We start from the raw sequence: 23341 nt of genomic DNA, 5'->3' as shown, positions 1-23341 counted from the left end.
GTTACTGCTTTACCAATAGTGGTATAGTTATAGCGGTACAGCTGGGTGTAGATAAGCCCTAATTCTGAGCACCCTATTGATTTCAAACAGAATAGTGAGTGTAAAGAGCCGATGGGACCTAATTGTGCTTCAAGAATCAAACTGGAACCTTGGCTAGTTCAAGGGAACATGGTTAGGTCTCACCTGCTGTGTGTGCAGTAGGAAAATGGTCTTTAACTATGAGAAAAGGACAATGGGAAAGGGACTGGGTCAGACCAGTGGTCCATGTAGTGCAGCACTCTGTCCCTGGCAGTGGCCAGCACTAGCTGCTGCTTCAGGAGAAAGGGCAAGAAACCCTGTGGTGAGTGTTATAGGATAACCTGATCTCAGGGAAACTTTCTTCCTAACCCCCATTCTTCAGAGGGCAGCTTATGCCCTGAAGCATGGGGGTTTCCATCTCTTCCCAACCGTGTTTTGGTTCTTTGATGCCTTACTTATAAGTTGGGCTAGTCTTGTTAGCTTGAGCTGTGTACAGACCTTTCCTGACCAACGTGCTGCCGGCAGGTCCCTCTAACTGCACTGATATGATGGACAGGGACTGTCCATGCACCTGCCCCCTTGACCCTGGGAGCTGGGATCTCCTGGTGGGAAGGCAGCCTCATTAGCAACCAGTTAACAGCAGCCAGGAGCTAGGGTGACCAGATGTCCCGATTTTGGGGTCTTTTTCTTATAGGCTCCTATTACGCTCCCCCCATTCCCATTTTTCACACTTGCTGTCTGGTCACCCTACCAGGAGCAGAGGGAGGGGGGCTGTATATCTAAAACTGCCCCCCCCCAGCGCGTTTACACTCCAAGCCCCTGTGCTTTGCCCTGCTCTTTGCACCCGGGGCCTCTTCCCCGGCCCAGCGCTTTGCCGCCCCAGCAGCAACCCAGCTCGCGCCTCGCTCCCTGCAGCCCGCGCGCGCGCGCGCGCAGCGCCTTTAAGAGCCCGCGCGCCTGCGCCCTCCTCCTTTTTTTTTTTTTCCTAGCAACCGCCGCTGGGGAGACCCTGGTAACGGTGCACGGGTGAAGGGGAGAGGGAGAGGAGAGAGGTCACGTGCAGCCGGAGAGCGAGCGCGAGCGTGCGCGAGCCGGTGGAGCCCTAGCAGCGGCGGCGGCGGCGGCGGCCTGAGAAGGGGGAGGGAAGGAGGGAGAAGCGGGCGGGATTATTATGGGCTGTGGGTGCTGCTGCTGCTGAGCAAAGATGGAGCTGTCTGCAGTGGGGGAGCGAGTGTTCGCGGCCGAATCCATCATCAAGCGGCGGATCCGAAAGGTGAGCAGCCGCCCAGCCTGGCCCCGGCCCCGGCCCCGGCCCCCCGCTGCCGCGGGTCTGTTGCAATGGCCATTTCGCTAATCCTCCCTCTCTCCCTCCCTCATCTGTGTTTTGCAGGGGCGCATCGAGTACCTGGTGAAATGGAAAGGCTGGGCCATCAAGTGAGTTGTTTGAGTATTTCTGCGTGTGTGTGTGTGCGCGCGTGTGTATATGTGTGTGTGTATAAAGGGTTCTTCCCCAAGTCTGCTCTGAGATATTATGCATCCCTTTTCCATGCGCGCAAACTGTACTCTGGGGTTGCCTCCTCTCCCCCCCCCCCTTCTCCTTTTTTATGCGGGTATTCCTGTTTTGGTTATTTTGTTGTGCCTTGGCAGGTACAGCACTTGGGAACCTGAAGAGAACATCCTGGACTCCCGACTTATTGCAGCCTTTGAGCAGAAGTGAGTTTAATAGGGGAAAGCACATTTGTTTGTTTGACATCTGAGCTACCAAATATAATAATAATAATGTGTATGTGTGTGTGTGTGTGTGTGTGTGTGGTTTTTTGGTTTTTTTTTTAAAGAAAAAGTTTAACTTTCTAAAATTTGACTCCCTCAAGGGAACGAGAGCGTGAGCTGTATGGGCCCAAGAAGAGAGGACCCAAGCCTAAAACTTTCCTCCTGAAGGTAACTCTTATTTAAATAACTTAGGCCCAGTTAGATGTATCCAAAATCCCGCTGCCTGTCAACTGTTGGAGGTACTTAACTCTCAAATGACTTGGGCCTCCCTTAGTCTGGGGGTCTGGTGCAACTAAATAAAAGGGGGGGGGGACTAGAAGTAAATGCGTGAGATGCTGCTTGGAGTAGGGAGGGATTATCACCAATGGGATAGTAAAAGCTGGGGTGTACGCGCACGTGTTTGTGGGGATGTTATCTTTTTGTCAGTCTTCTCACACACACACACACCCCCGTCCACCCCCAGATGTTTGTCCCCACCTACCTGCTCTCTCTCCCCACCACAGTGGTAGTTCATTCATTCCCCCCCACCCCCTTTGGTCTGTATGTGATAATATAGCAGCATACTTAGTGGCTATGAAAAGGTTTTGTAGTACTTTTTTAAAGATATGACAAGGGTCCTGCTGCTGCCTCCTCCCCCCCCCCTCCTCTTCACATGTCAGTATGCTAGATGCCCCCAGGTGCTATATTGGTGGTCCTTTGAGGCTCGCTGCTTGTTCTGGAATTCTTGGAATAACTCTACCTCTTCATGGCGTAGTTAAAGACTCCACTTCGTCTGCAATGACAGTGTCATTTTCATATTTGTTTCTTCGCGCATAGTCATGTTTTGTCTCACAGGGAAGACTTTAAAAAAGAAAAAAGGGCAGAGTCCCCAGTTTTCTCCTTTTAAAATCTGGTGGTGGTGACCTTTGTAGCAGAAGTTAAGTTTTTTCCCGTAAGAGTTATATTCTGCCATATTCTGCTCTCTGACTGACACCCTGCAGACAAATTTATTGCATTATTGCTTCCCTAACAATCCCAATCCAGGATCATAAATGAATGGATACATAAATAAATACATCCAGTGTATTTAAGACAAATTTGTGTGGGGAGTCAGGAATTTCTCAATTCTGGTCTAATCTGATACCCAGATGCTATGGAGATGGGTGCTTTAGTAATGTATCTAATACTCCTATCTCAGGCATTGACTCATTCTGTGGATTTGGGCAAGTGACTTTACGTTTTTGTCTGCTTTCCCCATCTGTAAAATGGGGTTAATACTTTGCTTTCCTGCCTCACAGGGGTGTTGAGAGGCTTCACATGTTCAAAGCTCTGTTGAAACATAAGTGAAGCACTAAGTGGCAGCACTCAAAGTTCTGTGCAATAGGACAGTGGTTCTCAACCAGGGGTATGCGTATTCCTGGGGGTACATCAACTCCTCTAAATATCTGTCTAGTTTTACAACAGGCTACATGAAAAGCACTAGCGAAGTCAGTACAAACTAAAATTTCATACAGAGCAATATAAACAAGTCATTGTCTGTCTACTATACACTGAAATGTAAGTACAATATATTCCAATTGATTTATATTATAATTGTATGGTAAAAATGAGAATGTAAGCAATTTTTCAGTAATAGTGGCTGTGACTCTCTTGTATTTTTATGTCTGATTTTGTAAGCAAGTAGTTTTTAAGTGAGGTGAAACTTGGGGGTACACAAGACAAATCAGACTCCTACAAGGTGTACAGTATTCTGGAAAGTTGAGAACCATTGCAGTAGGATGCCCCCTGTTATCTGCTTTGGAAAGATACAGCATATGGGAGAACCGCAAAAATAGTTTAAAAATTGTGGGGTTTTCTGGATGCCCTGGTAAAAATTGGGGTGCTCTTTGAAAATTTTTAGGAAGCACTGGTGGTGATTGGAACATCCTCCCCCCCCCACACACACACACACATACCCCTTGCCTACATTGTCTTGCCTTAATTAAAAACTGAAAATGGTAAAAATCTGTTTGCTTTCCCCACTAATGGATGTGTTTCTTTTTACTCTTCACTCAGTGAAACTGAACTAGTCAGTTTCACTCTATAGTCAGTTTTTATCTCTGATGCTTATGCTTTAGCTCTTCTTGCATTTGGGAGTCCAATAATGCACAGGAAAGCTTAAGGTGACACCATTGACTTAAAGATAATACTTCTGCTTGAATTTTTTTAACCTACAATTACTTGTGACACTTGAAATCTGAAAAGAAACATTCTAAATTTTGCTTCTTTATTTACATTGAGTATTTGACTAATCAGTTTCCTTGAATAGTCAGTTGGTTTCCTCTTCTGTCTGTATGGGACACAGCAACATGGAAGGGAAACATTTCATTAAAAAATTTAAATGTGTAATATTATATATAGCAAAATGTGATTCTAAAGTCACAAAAAGCTGGCAGGGCATCTCAGAAATGGGTACAGATTATGAATCTACCTTACTTCTAACTTACTGTCTAAATTGATTAGATTTCTAGTTAATGGGTTTTCTATTTAAAAAAAATATTGGGGGTGGGGGACACAAATCATTGACACTTCAAGAAATAAGCATTCCTATAATTTCTTAAACACCACCACCACTAACAATATTCCTTCACTGGTGTCCTGACTTGCCTTAATTCTTTTCCTCCCCAACTCTTGAAATCTACTTGACTGTTACTGAAAACCTCTGACTTGTGCTTATAGCTAGCTTGACACGCTGGAGAAGAGGGCCAAGTGTGGAACAAAAAATCACCACTGGTAGGTTGATGCCTCACTGTGGGGAGCACTGAGTAGGGCAGGAGCTGCTGGTGTCTCCCTCTTGGGAGGGGGTCTGGGGAGATGAGGTTGTGCTGGGGACTTGCCTTAGTTGCTGGTTTCTTTGACATCTGATTCAGCCCTAAAAATAACACCCCAGACTAGACAGCAAGAAATAACTCTCCTTTGGTTTAGTACCATCTGAACTTGTCCAAACTTTTTGAGGAAACTTTGCAAAGTGATTTCAGTTAGAAAATCAGCTAAAAGTGGCCCTTCAGTCCTTTGTACTGAAGTCCTATCTTTCTGTCTGCCAAAGCCAAGGTTTTGACTCCTGTTAATCCTGCAGAACTGATGCCACTACAGGGGGAGAAGCAGGGTTCTGTTCTGTCTCACACATTAAACGTGTTGTCAGTTCTTTTGACTGCAGAATCTCTTGCCGATGAGGACTTCTGAAGCATGGGGGAGAAACTTGACTCTTGGGTCCTCGGGGGAGTTTGCAGAGCTGGCAGTTAGAACAATATTCTTTTTGACTTGCAGACTCAACCGATTAGAACTGGAAGGTATGGAGATTAAATACGGAACTAAACCACGACTGGTTTTAAAAGGCTAGCATGCACTCGTAATGAATGGTTTCATATATAATGTTTCTGACCAAGATTTTCAAATGTGGTGTTTAAAGTTAGGCTTGTAAATCCATATTACAGCATCTAAATAAGTGGCCTGATTTGAAATTCCGTTTGCTTATTTATTTAGTTACCTTAATACTGATTTGGAGCCAGATTTACAAAGGAATTACTCTTTGATTTGAGTTATGTGCCTAATCTGTTTGGGCACTTCTAAAAATCCCACTAGGTGCCTATCTGCATCTTCAAGCACCTGATTGTTTTGTAAATCTGGCCTTAGGTGCCTTAAGTCAGGCTTCTAATGCTTGGCTTTTCTACCGGTCACTAAGAGATATCACACCTGTGTTTGTGATATCACTAACAAGCTCTTGCATCCTGGATGGCAGGACTGAAAGTGTGGGCTTCAGCTGCAGTATTTCGGGTAGGAGGTTTGGTTTTATTCTCTGGATATTTGAGTCAAACTTTCCCATGGATGAAGAGCTCAATCCCAGAGGATGAGTTCATTTGCAGGGGGGATCATGGCATGCAATGGCCTGTAAGGTGAGACTAACTTATGGAAAACATAAGTTGTTGCTTTGGGAGGGGAATTTGGAGTGGTTGATGTGGGACAGTCCTTTCCAACCTTTATTAATGTGACATCTCTGATGAACTTTGTCTGTAGCAGGTTCCCATATAGATGGGAAATAACAATAAGATTCAGTCTGGGGAAAAATGGAAGCTTTTGCAGGGTAATAGAGACACATTAACTGTCCCACACACACACTTCGCATGCAACTTTTGTCTTCCTTTCCCACCTCCCTGGGATACTTCTTTCCTCACAGCTTTGTTGGCTTGGGAAATTCAGGGGTCACATGCAACTCCTTAAGGTCAGGCATGTGCTATTGGAGGACATGTCCCTGACCCTCCTGCTCAGCTTGCAGAGATCTCTATTCTCAGTCACTCTAAATAATAAGGTGAAGATTGGAGGGTGTTAATGGAGAAAGAAGTAGTAATCGAGAGCGTGCAGTAATAGACTGCACTTGCCCTGCACAATAGGGGATTTTCCTCTTGCTGCTTGCAAGACCTAATTTAGTCTGTAAACTGAAGTGGAGGGGGGAGGCGCAATATGGTGTTAAGCAACTTTCCCCCTCAAACTCTGCTTTTGATCTCCCTGTTCATAAATTACCCCTCAGCAGGTTGAAAATGAAATCTGTTCCCTTATAGCATTCATTTCTCCTCCAATGGGAAAACACAGTTTATGGTAGGGTTGCTTAGGAGCACAGCTTGCTGTTGCTCTGTCAGCTAAAGGTTGCAGAATAGACAGGCAGTAAAACAAGGCAGAATGCTAGGCCAAGAGGTGAAAGGGGAAATAAGGGCTCCTTATAAATATATTATTTGAGGGGGGAGTACAAGACAAAGCAGATGCACTAATAAACAAGGGAGGAATCATGTAAATACGGCAGAGCTACTGAAATGTTTTAGTTTGAATCAAAACAAGAAAAGAGTTGCATCCAAGGTCTTTATTACTTTGTATTTGTAGTTATTGACATAAATTAGGTAAAGTAAGATTTGTGAGGAACTCGAATATGTACTTATCACCCTGTCTTCAGTATGTGTGTCCTAGAGTGTGAAGGAAAGGAACTGATGAAATTATTTGTTAGGTCACTAGCAATAATTATTTAAAAAAGAACAGAAATAGGGAGGTGCTAGGGGATGAGAATTCATTAGGGGGCTGAGCAAATGTGATACAGATTTCCAAAAGAAGGGAAAAAAGTGATCCTAGCAATTACTGTGCTGTAAGTCAACCTTCATTCTCTGTTAAACGAGAACAAAATCTCTAGATGTTTGCAGACTGTTTCATCTTGGTGAAAATTGAACCATGATCAGTAAACAGGGTATTCTATGTACAGCACTTAGCACATCTTCCACACTAAAGTCACAAAGGTAAAGACAGTTCCTGCTCCAAGGAATTTACCATCAGAAGGAGGCATTTAAGATGCACTTGTGAAGTTCAGAGAAAGGATCAACTTTTATTGTCTTAAACTATGAACCCTTACAATTCATGAGCACCATAGAAGAATTAAGTCTTCAGCGGGGAGAAGTGTGTTTCTTGCTGAGATTTGAGTGGGAAGACGACTTTGTAAACTGGGATTGGGAGGTAGTTCCAGGTATAGAGGGAAGCAGGCACATAGCCAGGAGTGGGAGGAGAAAATGAATGGGTCAGCAAAACTATCAACTTTCAGGGGGAAGAGAGGAGCATTTGTAAATGATATCTGACAAACTTGATCACGTATTTGGTAGAATTACTGGACTAGTGGCTGGAGGGAACACGGTAGTTGGGACATCTGGGTTTTTACTAAAGCATTTGATATTGTTTCTTGAAACTTTACTTGAAAAATGAATTCAAGCTGACTTGGGTATGTGTACTCTAACATGAATTGCTAAGCATTGCAAAGAATGTAAACTAAGCAATGATTAACAGCAGCGTGTTGAGTTGGAGGGAGTGTTAGGTTCCATTTTAGCCTGTTTGTTGTAAATTTATTAGAGGAGACAACCAGCATATTAATTCCATTCATAGGATAGTAAAATACAAGGTGTCATGAGGGTAGGGAAATAAAATATGGGCAGGAAATAAGAAATGGATTCAACCAGGAAAAATGCAGACAAGTGCTTCTGGGATAGGAAGTAATCTGGGACACAAGTATTCAGTGAGCAAAAGAAACTTTGAGAGCAGAAATACTTTTAAAAGAGAGAGAGACACATACCATGGTGTGATAGTGAAAAGCAAATCACACATCAGATTAGTATGATGTAGTGGCAGAAAAGACAAGGGGTTTTATGAATTTTCTGTGCAGAGGGAGTCATGCCAGCTATCAGGGAGTTAATAATCCCTCATTGTATGGTTTCAGTTCACTTGGAATAAGATATGTCATTCACTGCACCGCACCACACCACTAGATAATCCCAAACTGGAGAGAGTTCAGAGAAGAACAATAAAAATGCTTGAGGGGCTGTGATAATGATGTGTGAGACAAGACACTGATTCAAAGTAAAATATCGACCAGAATAACTTGGTTAAAAGATGTCTGAAGAGAACCACAACCGTCTGTATGTTTTTAAATGGTGAGGAAAAGAGTGAGGTATTATTCGGATTCAAAGAGCTATTTAAACAGGGGTCGGCAACCTTTCAGACGTGGTGTGCCGAGTCTTCATTTATTCACTCTAATTTAAGGTTTTGTGTGCGAGTAATACATTTTAACATTTTTAGAAGGTCTCTTCCTATAAGTCTATAATATATAACTAAACTACTGTTTTATGTAAAGTAAATAAGGTTTTTAAAATATTTAAGAAGTTTCATTTAAAATTAAATTAAAATGCAGAGTCCTCCGGACCGGTGGCCAGGACCCGGGCAGTGTGAGTGCCACTGAAAATCAGCTCAAGTGCCGCCTTCGGCACGCGTGCCATAGGTTGCCTACCCCTGTACTAGACTGTAGGCTCTTTGGGTTAGGAATCTGAATAGCTGTGCTGTAAGGCACATAGGGCATGGAATAATGGATGAATCTGAGCCAAATGAAACTCTGGATGCATATTAGGACGTCATGCCTGACAGTGAAATCTGTTAGGATTTGTCTGTGCTAGAGATTTTTAACCTTTGCTGAGGATAAACACATGTTTGTGGCCTGGAATAAACATTTGGGGAATGTCCACACTGGCCTTACAAACACGTTAACCACCTTGAGTTATTTGACAATCGTTTAACTCCAGGTATAGAATGTCTAGCGTAGATGAGCCTTTAGACTGTGAAATCGTTTCCAGATGAAGCAGTAGAAGCCCCCATCCATCACTGGAGCTGTTTACATCTAGACTAGACAAAGCACTGGAGATCTTACTGTAGGGAATAGCCTTGTATTATCAAGAGATGAGCTACGTGCCCTCAAGTCTCCAGTCCCAACTTCTCCCATTGTGTGGCAGGGCTGCTTGAGAGGTTTGGGGCTTCCTGCAGCTTGCGCTCTTGTCATAACTTGGGATTGAAGTGGGCAGGGTGAGGGCAGTTAGCAGGAGTGGAATCTTTTGGGATCAGATATAAGGAGTTGGAGTGGGTTCATAAGCCCCATCTTGGTTCCTCGCTTCGATGACTTTAAAAGTGCTGCTCCTAAGTTTCTGAGTGTTTTCTCCCCATTCCCATGATGAGAGCTATAGGTCCAGTACAAGCTGCATGATGGCAGAGGAGATAATAGTGCAGCTTAAAACCTTAGCTCCCCAGAACCTGTCCTGAGCTCGCTCTGTGTGAGTGAGAGTCAGGAGGAGGAGGTGAGATAGTGGATGTTGTATCCTAGGGACTGCAGTTCTCACTGTGGTCACTAGATGGTACAAGAATCATTTGATTCTAAGTTGGCAAGGCAATAATGGGTGTGGGGCCAAAAGGTCTGCTTGCTTCTGGCCAGGGCTGGGTTTTGAGGGCAAGGGAATTATAGAGTGACTCTGTTTGGGATGAGGGAGAGTCTGTTTCAATGGGGTAGGAGCATCTTATCCTTGCAGGGTGCCATTTAAAGCGTGACTCTGCTCTGAAAAGCAAGTGTAAAATTACCCTGTAGGGTTCCGTGTTTGTTGTCTCCAGCTCAGACTATCTCAATTTACAAATGAAAATGTAATTAGCTCCCTGCAGACAATCCTGTTGCTGATGCACGAGCCAGAGTAAATTCCAGCTCACTCTCCCAGAGATGGCGTGGCTCTACAGGAATAAGAAGAACTAAAAATGTTTGTCCCAAACGTTAGCAGATATGACTCCTGATACATTTATTGGGGAGGAATGGGGAGAGCAGCTCTCTCTTTTCTCTGAGAAAAGCAGGTGCTTCTTCTACACTTTTTCACTATTTAATCTGTCACGTTAAACAAATATCTCATCTGAAGGGGCAGGACAAGTCTGGACAAGTTTTTAGGGGGAGAATAAGAACACAGGAATTGCATTGGAACCTACCGGTGGAATAGGAACATAAGAATTGCATCGGGAACTACAATAGACCCTAGGTCAGGGGTAGTTAATTATTTTTTTTGTCAAGGTATAGTCAAGGTCCAGACTCCAGAGAAACATTTTTCACACCACAGTAACAATAATGATAATAAGTAAATAAAAAGATGTTTGCAGTCTGTTCAAAAGCATCTCATGGGAAATACAACCTAGATGGAGCTGCTATAAGGTGGGTGCATAACTGATTGGACAACCGTTCCCAGAGAGTAGTTATCAGTAGTTCACAGTCAAGCTGGAAGGGCATATCAAGTGGGGTCCCACAGGGATCAGTCCTGGGTCCGGTTCAGTATCTTAATGATTTAGATAATGGTATAGAGAGTACACTTATAAAGTTTGCAGATGATACGAAGCTGGGAGGGGTTGTAAGTGCTTTGGAGAATAGGATTAAAATTCAAAATCATCTGGACAAACTGGAGAAATGGTCTGAAGTAAATAGGATGAAATTCAATAAGGACAAATGCAAAGTACTCCACTTAGGAAGGAACAATCAGTTGTACGCATACAAAATTGGAAATTACTGCCTAGAAAGAAGTACTGTGGAAAGGGATCTGAGAGTCATAGTGGATCACAAGCTAAATATGAGTCAACAGTGAAACACTGTTGCAAAACAAGCAAACATTCTGGGTTGTATTAGCAGGAGTGTTGCAAGCAAGACATGAGAAGTAATCCTTCCACTCTGCTGTGCTCTGAATAGGCCTTAACTGGAGTACTATATCCAGTTCTGGGGGCCACATTTCAGGAAAGATGTGGACAAATTGGAGAAAGTCCAGAGAAGAGGAACAAAAATGAATAAAGGTCTAAAAAGCATGACCTATGAGGGAAGATTGAAAAAAATGGGTTTGTTTAGTTTGGAGAAGACTGAGGGGGGACATTAGTTTTCAAGTATATAAAAGGTTGTTACAAGGATAAGGCAGGTAAATTGTTCTCATTAACCTCTGAGGATAGGACAAGAAGCAATTAGCTTAAATTGCAGCAAGAGTGGTTTAGGTTGGACATTAGGAAAAACTTCCTGACTGTCAGGGCGGTTAAGCACTGGAGTAAATTGCCTAGGGAGGTTGTGGAATCTCTTAAAAATCTCCAGTGACAGAGCAGGTTAGACAAAAAACTGTCAGAGATGGTCTATACTTAGTCCTGCCTTGAGTACAGGGGAATAGACTACAAGACCTCTCATGGTCCCTTCCACTCCTATGATTCTATGTCCAGTATCTTTTTGAACTTTGAATCTGAGACTTTCCTCTCACAGTATCCATCAGATCACAACCTTCTCCATCAACCCTTCCTAAAGATCCATTTCTCCCATGACACCTACAAGAAATTAACCAACTAATAGTCTGGATGGGACTTTGTTTGCTTGCTTTATTCCTCTCCCCTATCCTTCATCTTGTTTGTCTTCTAGATTGTGAGCTTATGGACACAGTCCCTGTTCCCTACATTCAGACAGTGCCTAGCATGCTTTGGGGTTCTTACTCACCCTAAATAAACTTCTTGGTGCTCAGCCCCACCAACCACCACCATATGCTTATTAGGATGATTGGCCCCTTCTCCTGGTGACAGGGTATAGTAACAATTGAATGTAGCTTTAGATTCTCTGGCACCAGGCTCCCTGGGCACTTTCCTTTGTGCTCCTCTTTCAGGGGAGCATGTAAGAAGGGGAGGTCAAGGAAATGCTTGTCCATGCAATTCTGCTGTAGCGCTTCGTGAGGATGCTACTTATGACGACAGGAGCGCTTATAGGAGAAGCCCTCCCATAGATATAGCACTGTCTACACAGGGGGTAAGGTCGGTATAACTGCGTCACTCAGGTGAGGATTTTCCACACCCCTGAGCGACGTAGTTCTGCCGACGTAAATCCGTAGTGCAGACCTAGTCTCAGACTCCCTCAAAGTGCAGTCCTTGGTAAGCCCTAGAACCTGACTGGCTGCCCTGCGCGAACTTCCCTTGTTTGTGGTGGAGCCATTCATGGTGATTGATAGTAACAGTCTGCAGACAACATCTGCTGTTCCTTTCCCATGGCTCTGAGTTCCTTGGTTGGTAGTTTTCATTGCTGTTGAACACACACCAGCAGGTCGTTTCTCTCATCTGTCAAAGATGATGCAAGTGTCAGAGCTGCCATCTTGGCTGACGCATTGGGGATTGAACAGAGACTTTCCGGAGCTAAAGCAGGAGCTGCTACAGTTTGAACTAAAGAGCCAAGGCTCCAGAGCTAGGGGCTGTAACAGGTACTGAGGGGTACTTCTGGCAGCCATTCACCACTGGGTCCTGTGCATTTATTTCTTCATTTAAATATTATTTTGTATACAAACGAGGTGTAGCTCTCTGGTTCCTGACAGGGTGCTTCTAATGTGGTCTTGTCACCCCAAGCTGAGGTGCCCCCGATTCAAGGCTTGGCATATCTCAGGTCATCTCTGACTCTATTCTTCTCTCTCCCCCTCCACCGCAGGCTCGGGCCCAGGCGGAGGCCCTTCACATTGGGGATGTACACTTCTCTGTCAAGCCTGGCTCTAGCACCTCCTCGCCCAAGCTGCACTCCAGCGCCGCAGTGCACCGGCTCAAGAAAGACATCCGGCGATGCCATCGCATGTCCCGGCGTCCCTTGCCCCGCCCAGACCCCCAGAACAGCGGGGGTATGGGCGGGGGGGCTGGCATACGTCCTCCAGTCTCGCCCTTCTCCGAGACTGTCCGCATCATCAACCGCAAGGTGAAGCCTCGTGAGCCCAAACGCAGCCGCATCATCCTCAACCTCAAGGTTATTGACAAGGGCGGAAAGGCCGCAAGTGGAGGAGGGGGCCTGGCCCGGCCAAAGATCCCCTCACGAAACCGTGTCATTGGCAAGAGTAAGAAGTTCAGCGAGAGCATCCTCCGCACCCAGATCCGCCACATGAAGTTCGGCACCTTCTCGCTGTACAACAAGCCGTCCACTGCACCGGCCACATCTCTGGAGGGCAAGATGGAGGCAGGGGGCTCACAAGGTGCCTCCTGTGGGCTGATCATGAGCTCCACCCCTTACGATGCCCGCAGCTCCAGCTCCTCAGGCTGCCCCTCTCCTACCCCTCACTCCTCCTCCGACCCAGACGATTCTCCCCCAAAGCTGCTTCCCGAGACCCTAAGCCCTGCCATCCCTGACTGGCGCGAGTCGGAGGTCCTGGACCTGTCGATCCCACCAGAATCAGCGGCCACCAGCAAGCGCTCTCCCCCTGGGGGATGTGCTGGGGGCCAGACACCCTCATCGTCCCTCTCCTCTTCTGACCCAGAGCAGGAGGCTGGCGACTGGCGCCCCGAGATGTCCCCCTGCTCCAACGTGGTGGTCACGGATGTCACCAGCAATCTCCTGACCGTCACCATCAAGGAGTTCTGCAACGCAGAGGATTTTGAGAAGGTGGCAGCAGGTGGAGGAGGCAGCAAGTGAGAAGTTGGCTCCCTGCTTTGGGGGGGTAGGGGAGGCTCTGCTGGAAGAAGTCCTGGTGTGAATGGCTGTTGTTAGTTTTCTCCTACTCTCCCCCCTCCCCTTCCCCGGTTCTTTTTCTTTCTGCTCGGAGACTGGGGTGGGAGTTGGAGGGCAGAGGTGTCTGAAGTTCCCAGATGTCACAGCTGCGAGGGGTTGGGCTGGGGAATGATCATTTGTCTTCAAAGAACATGTTGTCAAACTGGTAAGGCGCCTGGGCGACAACAGGGTGTATGTGTTGGGGCTGGGTGGGGAAGGATCCCCCCCGCATCTTTTCTGAAGATATGGGGGAGCTCCTGCTACTGGAGAGATGGATAAGGCATTTGAAAGGGGCTGTGCTCTCCCCACCTTCCCCCTCTGCCCTGCACTGTGTACACTTCCACTTCTCCAGTTCTTCACCCTGCCTTCTCCCAGGGCAGCTCTGACCCTCTCCTTTCTCTGTGACATGGGTTGGCTGTCTCTTATGATCCAGCTTCAGTAGCTCTGGCTGTATCTCTGGGAGAGGGACACTATCGGGGGGAGGGGGATCAGAAGGTAAAGCATCAGGGCTAGAACGAGATTGCAACAGAGCCCGAGTGGGGGGTTGCACCCCTACAACACATGCCCCCAGCTCACTTCCTTCTTGCTTTTACTAGTGGTGCTAACTTGGCAGTTGTATGGGCACTTTGAGACCACCTGGGCCATTCCTCCTCCCTTCTGCTCCTTCCCTTCCAGATCTTCCAGTCTGCTCAGCTTTGTTGGGCCTGTCACTTCCAGCCTGGATCTTCCTCCTCATGTTCATCATTTGCACTTGCTCGGGTCTGAGACATGCTGTACCCTTCCTAAGCCTTTTCTAATGGAAGTGGGAAAGCCACACATCCGTCCATCAATTCAGGAGGAGCAATGGCTTGGCATGACATTACCCCAGCCAGATGAGGTCAGCAAGTCTTACCTCCCAGGGAAAATATAAGCCTCCTTGGCTCCACTGAATCGCTTTACAGGCCTTGTGTGTGCGAAGGAAGATCTGCTACTCTTCCTGCTCGGTTTCATCTCTTTCTGGTGGGTGGGTTGGAGAGAGTTCGCCACAACCATTTCCAGGATCTGAAATTGCCTCTACAATTGTCAACCAAAGGTGCTAAGAACCTGTTGTAAGAATTACCGTGTCTTACATTTAGTGTGTGTGTGTGTGTGTGTGTGCGCCCGCCTGCCTGCCTGCCTCTCCTTCCCCCGCCCCCCCTACCCCACCCCCAACTCCTTGGTTTTACATGTTCAGTGTGAAATTGGATCTGGAATGGCCCCCACCCTCTGTAATTGGAAGCAGGCAATGATGTGGCTTTCTCCACTTCCCTGAGACATGCTCTTAATGTCCTAGGTGCAGAAGCGCTCTTTGCCATTCCATGGCTTGTTTGATTCTATGTCAGTGCTGAGCTTCGTGGCTAGATACCCCTCCCTCACTTCCCCACTCCACTGTTGCTGAATCTGTGAAACACTGAGGTGTGGGGAAGAGAGGCTGATACATTCAGTCTAAATTAGTGTTGCAGTGAGTGTCTGCCTTGATTCCATGACCATGGGGAAAAATGGGTGGGGGGCGGGGGGGTGTTGCCTGTTGTGGGATCCATAATTAATAAATATGCCTACAGGTGTGCGTGTACTGGTTGGAGGAGAGAGGAACTCAGCTCTAAGGACTCCTCTCTCACTCACTCACTCTCTCACCCCCCCCCCCCAAATAACTAAATTGGGTGGAATTCACCCCTTTTGTGGTTTTGCCTGCAGACACCCTGGATTTGAAGGGTATGTCTACACTACAAGCACTACGGCTGCTGCTACGCCACTGTAGCATAGACACTTGCTACAGTGATAGAAGGGGTTTTTCTGTCGGTGTAAAACCACCGCTTCAAGAGGTGGTGTTTGGTTGACAGAAGAATTCTTTCACTGACCTGGCTGCGCCTACAGTGGGGTTTAGGTTGACCTAAATACATTGCACAGGGCACATCATTTTTCACAGCCTTAAGCAATGTGTGGCTAGTTCGATCTAATTTTTAGGTGTAGACCAGCCTTAAAACTCACCTACTGCAAAATAAATGTCCACACAGAGACTTGCATCAACATTTTAAAAAGGTGTGAATTCAAAATTCCAGTTTGTGTGTAGCCAATCTGAGAGATGATCCCACTTGTGGTTAGTTGTATTCCCACACAACCACAACCCCCCCCCCCCCCACACACACACAAAACTGCCCATCCTTTGTGGGTTTTTTAAACAAAACTTTTAAAATCCAGCAGAATATTTCAAAACCAGTTACAGGGTGGGGGAGACTTCCCCATTCATTCATCAGTCCAAGGCTTCCTGTAATTTGTTGGATATGTACGTGTGTATGTGAATTAATACCTGCCTGTTGTCTTTGCTTTGTTTTGCATCTTTCCTTCACCTTGCGCATGCAAGGTTCTCTTATTTCATGGTAACTTATTCTAATGGCTGCAGCTTCAGAAACAAGCAGGTTGGGGAGATGTGGGAGATCTATATTGGAAGAATAACAAGGAGACTTGTGTTAGAGAGACGATTTTTAAAAGGAATTAATTTATGAGGCTGCAAGATAAGAGGAACTGTTTTACAAAGTAGATGCATGCCAGCCCGTCACTTTTATTTTTAGGTTGCTTGGTTACTCTTGGCGTGTATGTGATGGCGTTCTTGTTTCGTGGTAATAAAGTTCAGAAATATTTGAAAAGTTTAAGTGGGAGAAAAAAGGGAACTTTAATAGGAAACTCTTGACATGTTTTAGCCAAGAAATGTTTACTTGGCAGAGTTTTCCCCCCTCCCCCTCCTCCTGATGTCTGTTTGGTATTCCTGGATTTTTTTCATAATGAGGGGTTTTCGCCTTCCTCTGGAGCATTGGCAAGAGGATTGCATGGGGGCTTGGTGACCCTTCTTCCTGGAATTATAAAGAGGGGAGAGGAGCACTGGGCTTTGGAGGAACTCGTATCATAGATCATCTCTCTGTAGGAAGGAAGTGCAATCCAGTCAGGGGAAGTAGCTTGACTGCTTGTGTCATCACCCTCCTGGGTGGGTCACCTGTGGGGATTGAACCCTGAACCTCTGGATCTAAAAGCATGAGTCTCTATTGCTTGAGCTAAAGACCAGGCAGTAGTAGTCTCATAAATCTTTGTGTGGTCCAGCCACTAGAGGCTGACAAAACTCCACACTGGTATGAATGTGGGTTATGCTCACCTTCCATCTCTGATTTATTTTTTACTCCCTCCCTACTGGAAGATAAAAGGGAGGTCCCATCCATGCTTTCAGAGAGGGCATAGGGTTGGAGGGAGTATGCAAAAGCATTCCCCCCAAACCAGGGAAACAGTCTTTGTCTGTGCCATGTTTATTCTCTTGTTGTTGTGTTTTTAGAGGAGATTTTATGATGGAAAGTGGAAAAAGTGAAATGAATAGTTTTGCAAAAAAAAAAGAAAAGAAAAGAAAAAAGAAAAGTTTTTAAAAAATGAAATTTCTATGGGGGAGAGAGTTTAAAAATGAATAATAAATGCAGTGATTGCACAAACTATAGTGGTATTAGATGGGTCTTAGAGAAAGGAGTATTTTGTAGTGTTGAAGTGTGTGTCTGGGATGGTATTTGGCTCACTTGAACTGGAGGAGGGTGTCCTTGGGGTAACCAACAATTTCTGATTTGAAGAGGCAAGTCCTGTTTTGGAGAAAACCCATATAATTTACCCTTCTCTTCCCCACCTCCCCAAATGTTGGAGTGGGTTCCATCCAACAGCACTACCATTCCCTTTCCCCACCCCTTCTCCAGAAATTAGATGGAGGCTTTGTATTTTTCTCCCCTTCACAGGTACAGTGGTGCCAAAGTTGTTGCAGAATGGTAAATCCTGACCTGATGGGGTCTGGGCCAGGCTGGTAAAATGGAAATGGCACGTGAGTGGAGCTGCTGAGATCTCAGATTGGCTTTCACCTTTCTTGCCAGATAACCACCCCAAGAGCAGAATAAATGCTCACTTAGAACAAGGCAGAGCTCCCTTCCTTGTCTTATCAGCTCACTGATATAACTGCTTAGTGAAAATGACATTTTAAATACAGAATTTGCCACAGCAGAACCCGATGTAGCCCAGTCTAGTTTGGTATCCCACCTCTGGCAATGGCCACTACTAGATCTTCAGAGGAAGGCAGAAACCCCGACATGTACCTGAAGTTTTGGACAAGTGGGGAGCACCCTCTCCTTGGGAAGGCCGGGGTGTATCGAGTGCATGTTGGGGTAAGAGCCAGGGTGGCATTGGTGGGTTTTTACTAGAGCAGGATTGTATTCTTCTGGACTGGGTGGGGGTGTGTGTGAATGTCCCATAATGATGGAGGGAGCTTTCCCAGCCAAGGCTGCACTGTGTCTCTCTGCTGCATATTGTTCATCTGCTGTGTTGGGGTGACTGTAGGAAAGAGGATGGGAACCAGACATTGGCGTCTGAATGTAATAAGTTACTAGATATGGGACTCTAAGATTTCTGTCGTGTCAGGGTCTCCTCTGTGCATTTTGGGTAAAAACAAAACAAAACTGTATCTCCTCTGTGCTGTTCTTGGGAACTCATTTTCTCCACTCTTCACCCCTGAGCTCTGCCAGTGCTCCTCTGTCCGGACCTACAGCTTCAGTCCTGAACTGAGCATATATACTAATCTTCTGCCTTTGCCCAGCACGCCGTTCTGGTCTTTCTGAATGAAGCTAGCATATGGGTATGGAGCTGACAAGGATACAAAGCCTTTGCAGGAATGGGAGGATGTATGTAGGCCCAGTGGGGAGTTCTGCCTTCTAATCTTAGGTGAGCCACTAACTTGCTGTGTATTTTCAGGGAGTGGGGGAGTGTCTCCGCATCTCCTGTACTTCAGTCACCCTTCTCCTCCCACCCCAGCTGGGATGGAGGTAAGGTACCCTCCCTCCTTTACCAAATGGGTACTGTCTGAGCTGAGTCTTCCTGGGGAGTTAAATCCCTTTCATCGCCTCTGCTGTTAAGGGAAGTTTCAGGCGCTTTACAATATTCCCAACAGTCAGTCTAACTTCCTTCATGGACCTGACAGTACTGGGGATGGAGAGTGGGAACTCCCTATGGATATCCAAGCTAAAGCACAGGTTGGGGTGGGGAGCAGCAGTGCTGGCAGGGAGTCATTCCCCCACCCTCCACACCACATCAACAGTGGCATCTGTGGATGTGGTATGGGGGGGAGGAAAAGGTATTGTAGCCAACTGGGGTGGCCCTTCTCGCCACCAAGAATGGGTGTCTGGCTAAGTCCTCCATGTCCCTTTGGAGGAGTTCTTGTCCGTCCCCCACCCCCGCACTTCTAACTCTGAGGCCTTGCACTGTTTGGCCTGGTGTATCCTTTGCTCCAGTGTTGCTTGCTTTGCTGCTTTTTGGATTGCCCAATAATCATGCAAGAGCTGGGATCTTATTTACTTTTTATATGAATATATCTATATATATATAAAAGAATCCCCCACATAATCCATCCCAATCCTTGTATCAAACGTATCATAGTTCAGAGGGTTGCTCTTGGGGCTGGGAGCTAGGCATTCCTGGGTTCTTTTGATTTCCTGTGACCTTGTGCAGTTGCTTCTCTGTCCTTTGCCTCCGTTCCCGTCTGTACCGTGGGGACAATGCCCAGAGGATGCTGGGAGGCTAAATTTAGTAATGTGCATATAGAGCTATAGAAGGGCTGAGTATTGCTTCAGAACCAACTCATTTCTTCCCAGATATTTTATAAATTCCTTGCATTGTCACTCTGGCTTTGAATGAGGGAGCGTTTTGGCCCTCCTCCAAAAGTCCAATGTGTACATTTTCTGAGGAGCAGAATCTCATCTCCTCGTCCCCACCCTTATTTTTCCAATTGCTACGTAACCTCCCCAGGTCAATTATCCAACATCAGATCTGGGCATCCCTGCTGCTCCTAGTCGCCCCTCCCCCACAGTGAGGCAGTTGTGTTGACACTGTGGTCATATATGCTCATTATAACATGTTATACACTTCCAGGGTTGAGATGGCCCTCATTGGTTTACAAGCAGTGGGGACTTGCTGGTTCCTTTCCCCCTCTTCCCCTCCTCCCCCGCCCAACATCTCAGTCAGGTAACAAAGGAAGATACCAGTTTTTCCAGGGTTGTACCTCTAGCAGTTCTTCTGTCCTTCCCACCTTCTGCTGCCTAGCACAGGATGAAACCCTACAGGACCGTCCAAAGTTCTGTCTTAGATGCAGATCTGCATCCAAGACATGCTTTCCACCCTAACAGGACACCTCCATCTGTTAGGGATGTTCCACTCATGTCCCTCAAGGGAGTGCTGTCTGGGATCTTCTGCAGAGACAGCATGTTCAGTCTGGGTGGGGCGGTGTGGAGTGCCCCACTTTTGCCCTCTCTGGCCAATCTAAAACTGGTATGGGGAAGAGGGTATTGAGATATGATTGCAACTGGGGAAATAGTGTGAAAAAGGCAGAGGAAAGAGACAGGGTGATACCCCAAAGGAGAGCATCGGTAAGAGAAATCAGAGTAATGTGGTCTTAAATATTGGCAGTGGTGGGTGATTCAAGAGAGATTAATTTCATGGGGCAATGGCAGGTTAAGTAGTTTAAACATTAATCCCTATATTAACTAAAACCCCATGATGCCCTGATTCAGCAAAGCATTGAAGCACATGCTTAAATCCATCCCTGTTCAGCAAAGCACTTAAAGCATGCACAAAACTTTAAAGCAGGTGGTTATGGATCTAAGTACTTTTCTGAATTGGGGCCTCCTACAGGAAACGTATCTGTTTAAATCCAAGTACATTTTCTCCATTATTGCAGTTTTCTACTTTGCACTTCTGCTAGGACAGTGAAAATAGCTTGGTCAGTATCACTTCCTGGTTCCCCAGGAGTAGCCCGGACTCTTCCAGTGCAGCAGGGGCAGATGGGTTTCCTTGTTGTGGGGGGAGGAAACTTCATTCAAGTTCTGAAAATAAATAAATAAATCTACCATTATATTTTTTAAAATCTAAATTTTGGAGCTAAACTACTTGCCATGCCCCCCTTCCCTTCTTAACAAGTTCAGGAGTCTCATTTTTTAAAAAAAATGTTGGGTGGAAAATTGCAAGGTGGTGGTGGGAAATCTGGGCTTGCCCATCTGCCTCTTCCCTCCACCTCCCCAGGTGCCAAGCTGAGGCCCAGGTCCTGCAAACTTATGCAAGTACTTAACTTTAAGCAGGCGAGTAGTTCCCCTGAGGTGTAAAGGTACTTGGGTGCTTCAAGCTAAGCATGTGCCTAAGTCTTTGCAGGATAAGGGCTTTCCTCTTTATCCCAGAGAGAGATTTTGATGTAATTTCTATAATGGTGATGGTCCTGATGCAACCCATGTACCCTTCCTACCCACCCCACACTTGGCATACAGGGTATGGCTACCCTCTAAGCTGGTTGTGTGATCCCAGCTCGAGGAGACATTCACACTACTTCTTATTGAGCTAATGCACTAAAAACAGAGTGTAACTGTGACAGTGCGAACTGTGGGACAGGTTAGCCACTCTGCGGTCTCAGACGGGCATGTACTCGGGGCAACTAGCCCATCCTGCGGCTTGTGCCACTATGGCTGCATTCTATTTTTAGTATGCAAGCTCAATGAGAGCTGGGGTAAGTATGTCCCCTCAAGCTGGGAATCACACACCCGCAGCCAACTGGAGACATACCCAGAGAGGGGAGGTGGTGACTCTTTTTAATTTAAAATAAACCTAAATATCTTGTAACTTTTTTATTTTGAAAAATGCATTTAATTAAAGAATCATGCACGAATGAATTGTATATCTATATTTTTTTTGTCTTGTAATTTTCATTTTTAAATATAGTGTTTGCGTTTGCTTATTTTAATCCAGTTCCCAGCTGGCTAAACTCTGTCTAGAGTGGATGGATGGGATGCGGGGTGGGGCGATAGGATCCCCCTCCTATTGGCATTTCCAGCGGAAAAATGGTTTGCTCTGGATTTGGGGGCGGTTTGTGCTAATTACTCTTGTATTCTTGTACATTTTGTTCTTTCTGCTGCTCTTGAGTATTGTATCGATGCCAGAAATGGGGAGTTAAAGAAAAATATTAACCCCAATAAATAGTTACATTCCAAAGCCTGTTGCCTGCCTTGTGTGTATGTGACTCACTGTGATTTTCAAAGGTGAGTGGTCATGTTTTAACCTGCCAAGGGAAGCAGTGTTCACCCCATCACAAAGTTACTTACAACTAGCTTGGCCAAAGCACAGGAGAATATACTGCAGATAAGTCTTGTCTAACAAGGCGTGTTGGAAAGTGGACTAGAGGTCTTAACAGGTCTTTTGCCCTTTAAGTAATTGTGGACAGACTAGCAGAGCTGTTAACTTGGCTTTTTAGGTAGTTTCCATATTTCAAAACAAAACAAAACAGCAGCAAATACAAATGAAGAACAAAGATAGTCAAGCCTCTGCCCAAAACCACAAGAAACTGGACTGCTGCTCTCAGAGGCAGGGGACATGGACAGACACACCGATGTTCTCCTCTGGAGCCATCCATTCACCTGGAATCCCAATATGATACTGGCAACAAGTGACATGCTAACTACCTGGACAAACCTGACAGCTATTTGTTCTTGATACTGGTTCATACGTAGTTCTTGGACTTCAAAATCTATTGTAACTAGAAGAAGAGGAGTTGGAAGCCTCGTGCCCTTTTTCTACTAAAAGCAAAACAACAGTCCCAGCGTTATGATGTGGAAATGCCCAACTCCTGCCTCCTATTTAAAATGCTTAGTGAGAGGCATATTGAAAACCCATCTAGATGTGGGGCAAGACAAGTCTATTCTCATCATCTATTTCCCCTCCCTTTGTCTTCAGTGCTTGCTGCAATTTGGCCCAGAAGAGTCTGTGGGCACCAGATCTGACCACTAAGGCCTGGTCTACACTACATGGTTAGGTCAACACAAGGCAGCTTACATCAACTTAGCTGTGGATGTGTCTACTCTTAAATTTTGTTCCCGCTGATATAAATGCCCCGGTACAGCGACTTAACACCACCACCTCCCTGAGTGGTGGATAGTCAAGGTTGATGTAATTAGGTTGATGCAGTGTCAGTGTAGATACTGTGTTACTTATGTCAACTGTTACTGGCCTCCAGGAACTGGCCCACAATGCCCCACAGTGATCACTCTGGTCACTGTTGTGAACTCTGCTTCCCAGGGGCCAGGTGGACAGGAAGCTGTTCCTCCCCTTTAAAGCCCCACAAATTTTTGAAATTCCTTTTCTCGGTTGCCTGGCTTGTTATGCCAGTTGTTATGTGCAACTGCCCATGCCAGCTACATGCAGTAGACAGGAGGTTTTGTACCTCCTGGGTTTGTGGGGAGAAGAGGCAACGCAAGCACAGCTCCGATCCAGCTGTAGAAATGTTGACATCTATGAGCAGATTGCTTGAGGCGTGCAGGAGAAGGGCTAGAAGAGGGACCAGCTGCAATGCCACATGAAAGCCAAGGAGCTGTGGCAGGCATACCAGAAGGCAAGGGAAGCCATCAATCTGGTGCGGAGCTGCATCCTTGGGAGAGACCTCACACCCGAGAGCCCTGTGAATACTTTGGAGGAGCCCAAGTCACAGGCCCCTGCCATGAACAGCGAAGAGGAGTATGGGGGACAGGCAACCAGGGGATCCAGCTGCACAGTGAGCCAGGATATGTTTTTGACTCCAACACAGTCCAGCCAGTTCTGACAATTGAACCAGAGTGAGCCTGGTGCAGGGGAAGG

General features: G+C 46.0%; 1 protein-coding gene across 2 annotated transcripts; it reads left to right on the top strand.

The window, feature by feature from the left end:
- The first annotated feature begins 1046 nt into the window (after positions 1–1046).
- Positions 1047–21706, top strand: CBX6 (chromobox 6). Of its 2 annotated transcripts, none has more exons than XM_039488298.1 (5): positions 1047–1291; positions 1409–1452; positions 1666–1731; positions 1890–1956; positions 12662–21706. In XM_039488298.1, the coding sequence occupies exons 1-5, from the start codon at positions 1223–1225 to the stop codon at positions 13571–13573; spliced, it is 1158 nt and encodes a 385-aa protein (XP_039344232.1). In that variant the 5' UTR covers positions 1047–1222; the 3' UTR covers positions 13574–21706. The 2 variants fall into 2 exon arrangements, with proteins under 2 accessions (XP_039344232.1, XP_039344224.1); XM_039488290.1 differs by having other exon boundaries at positions 1049–1291; positions 12608–21706.
- The last annotated feature ends 1635 nt before the right edge of the window (positions 21707–23341 follow it).

Source organism: Mauremys reevesii, linkage group 1 (genome assembly GCF_016161935.1).
Source record: "Mauremys reevesii isolate NIE-2019 linkage group 1, ASM1616193v1, whole genome shotgun sequence".
Classification (NCBI taxonomy): domain Eukaryota; kingdom Metazoa; phylum Chordata; order Testudines; family Geoemydidae; genus Mauremys; species Mauremys reevesii.
This window is presented reverse-complemented; position numbering and strand designations above follow the sequence as displayed.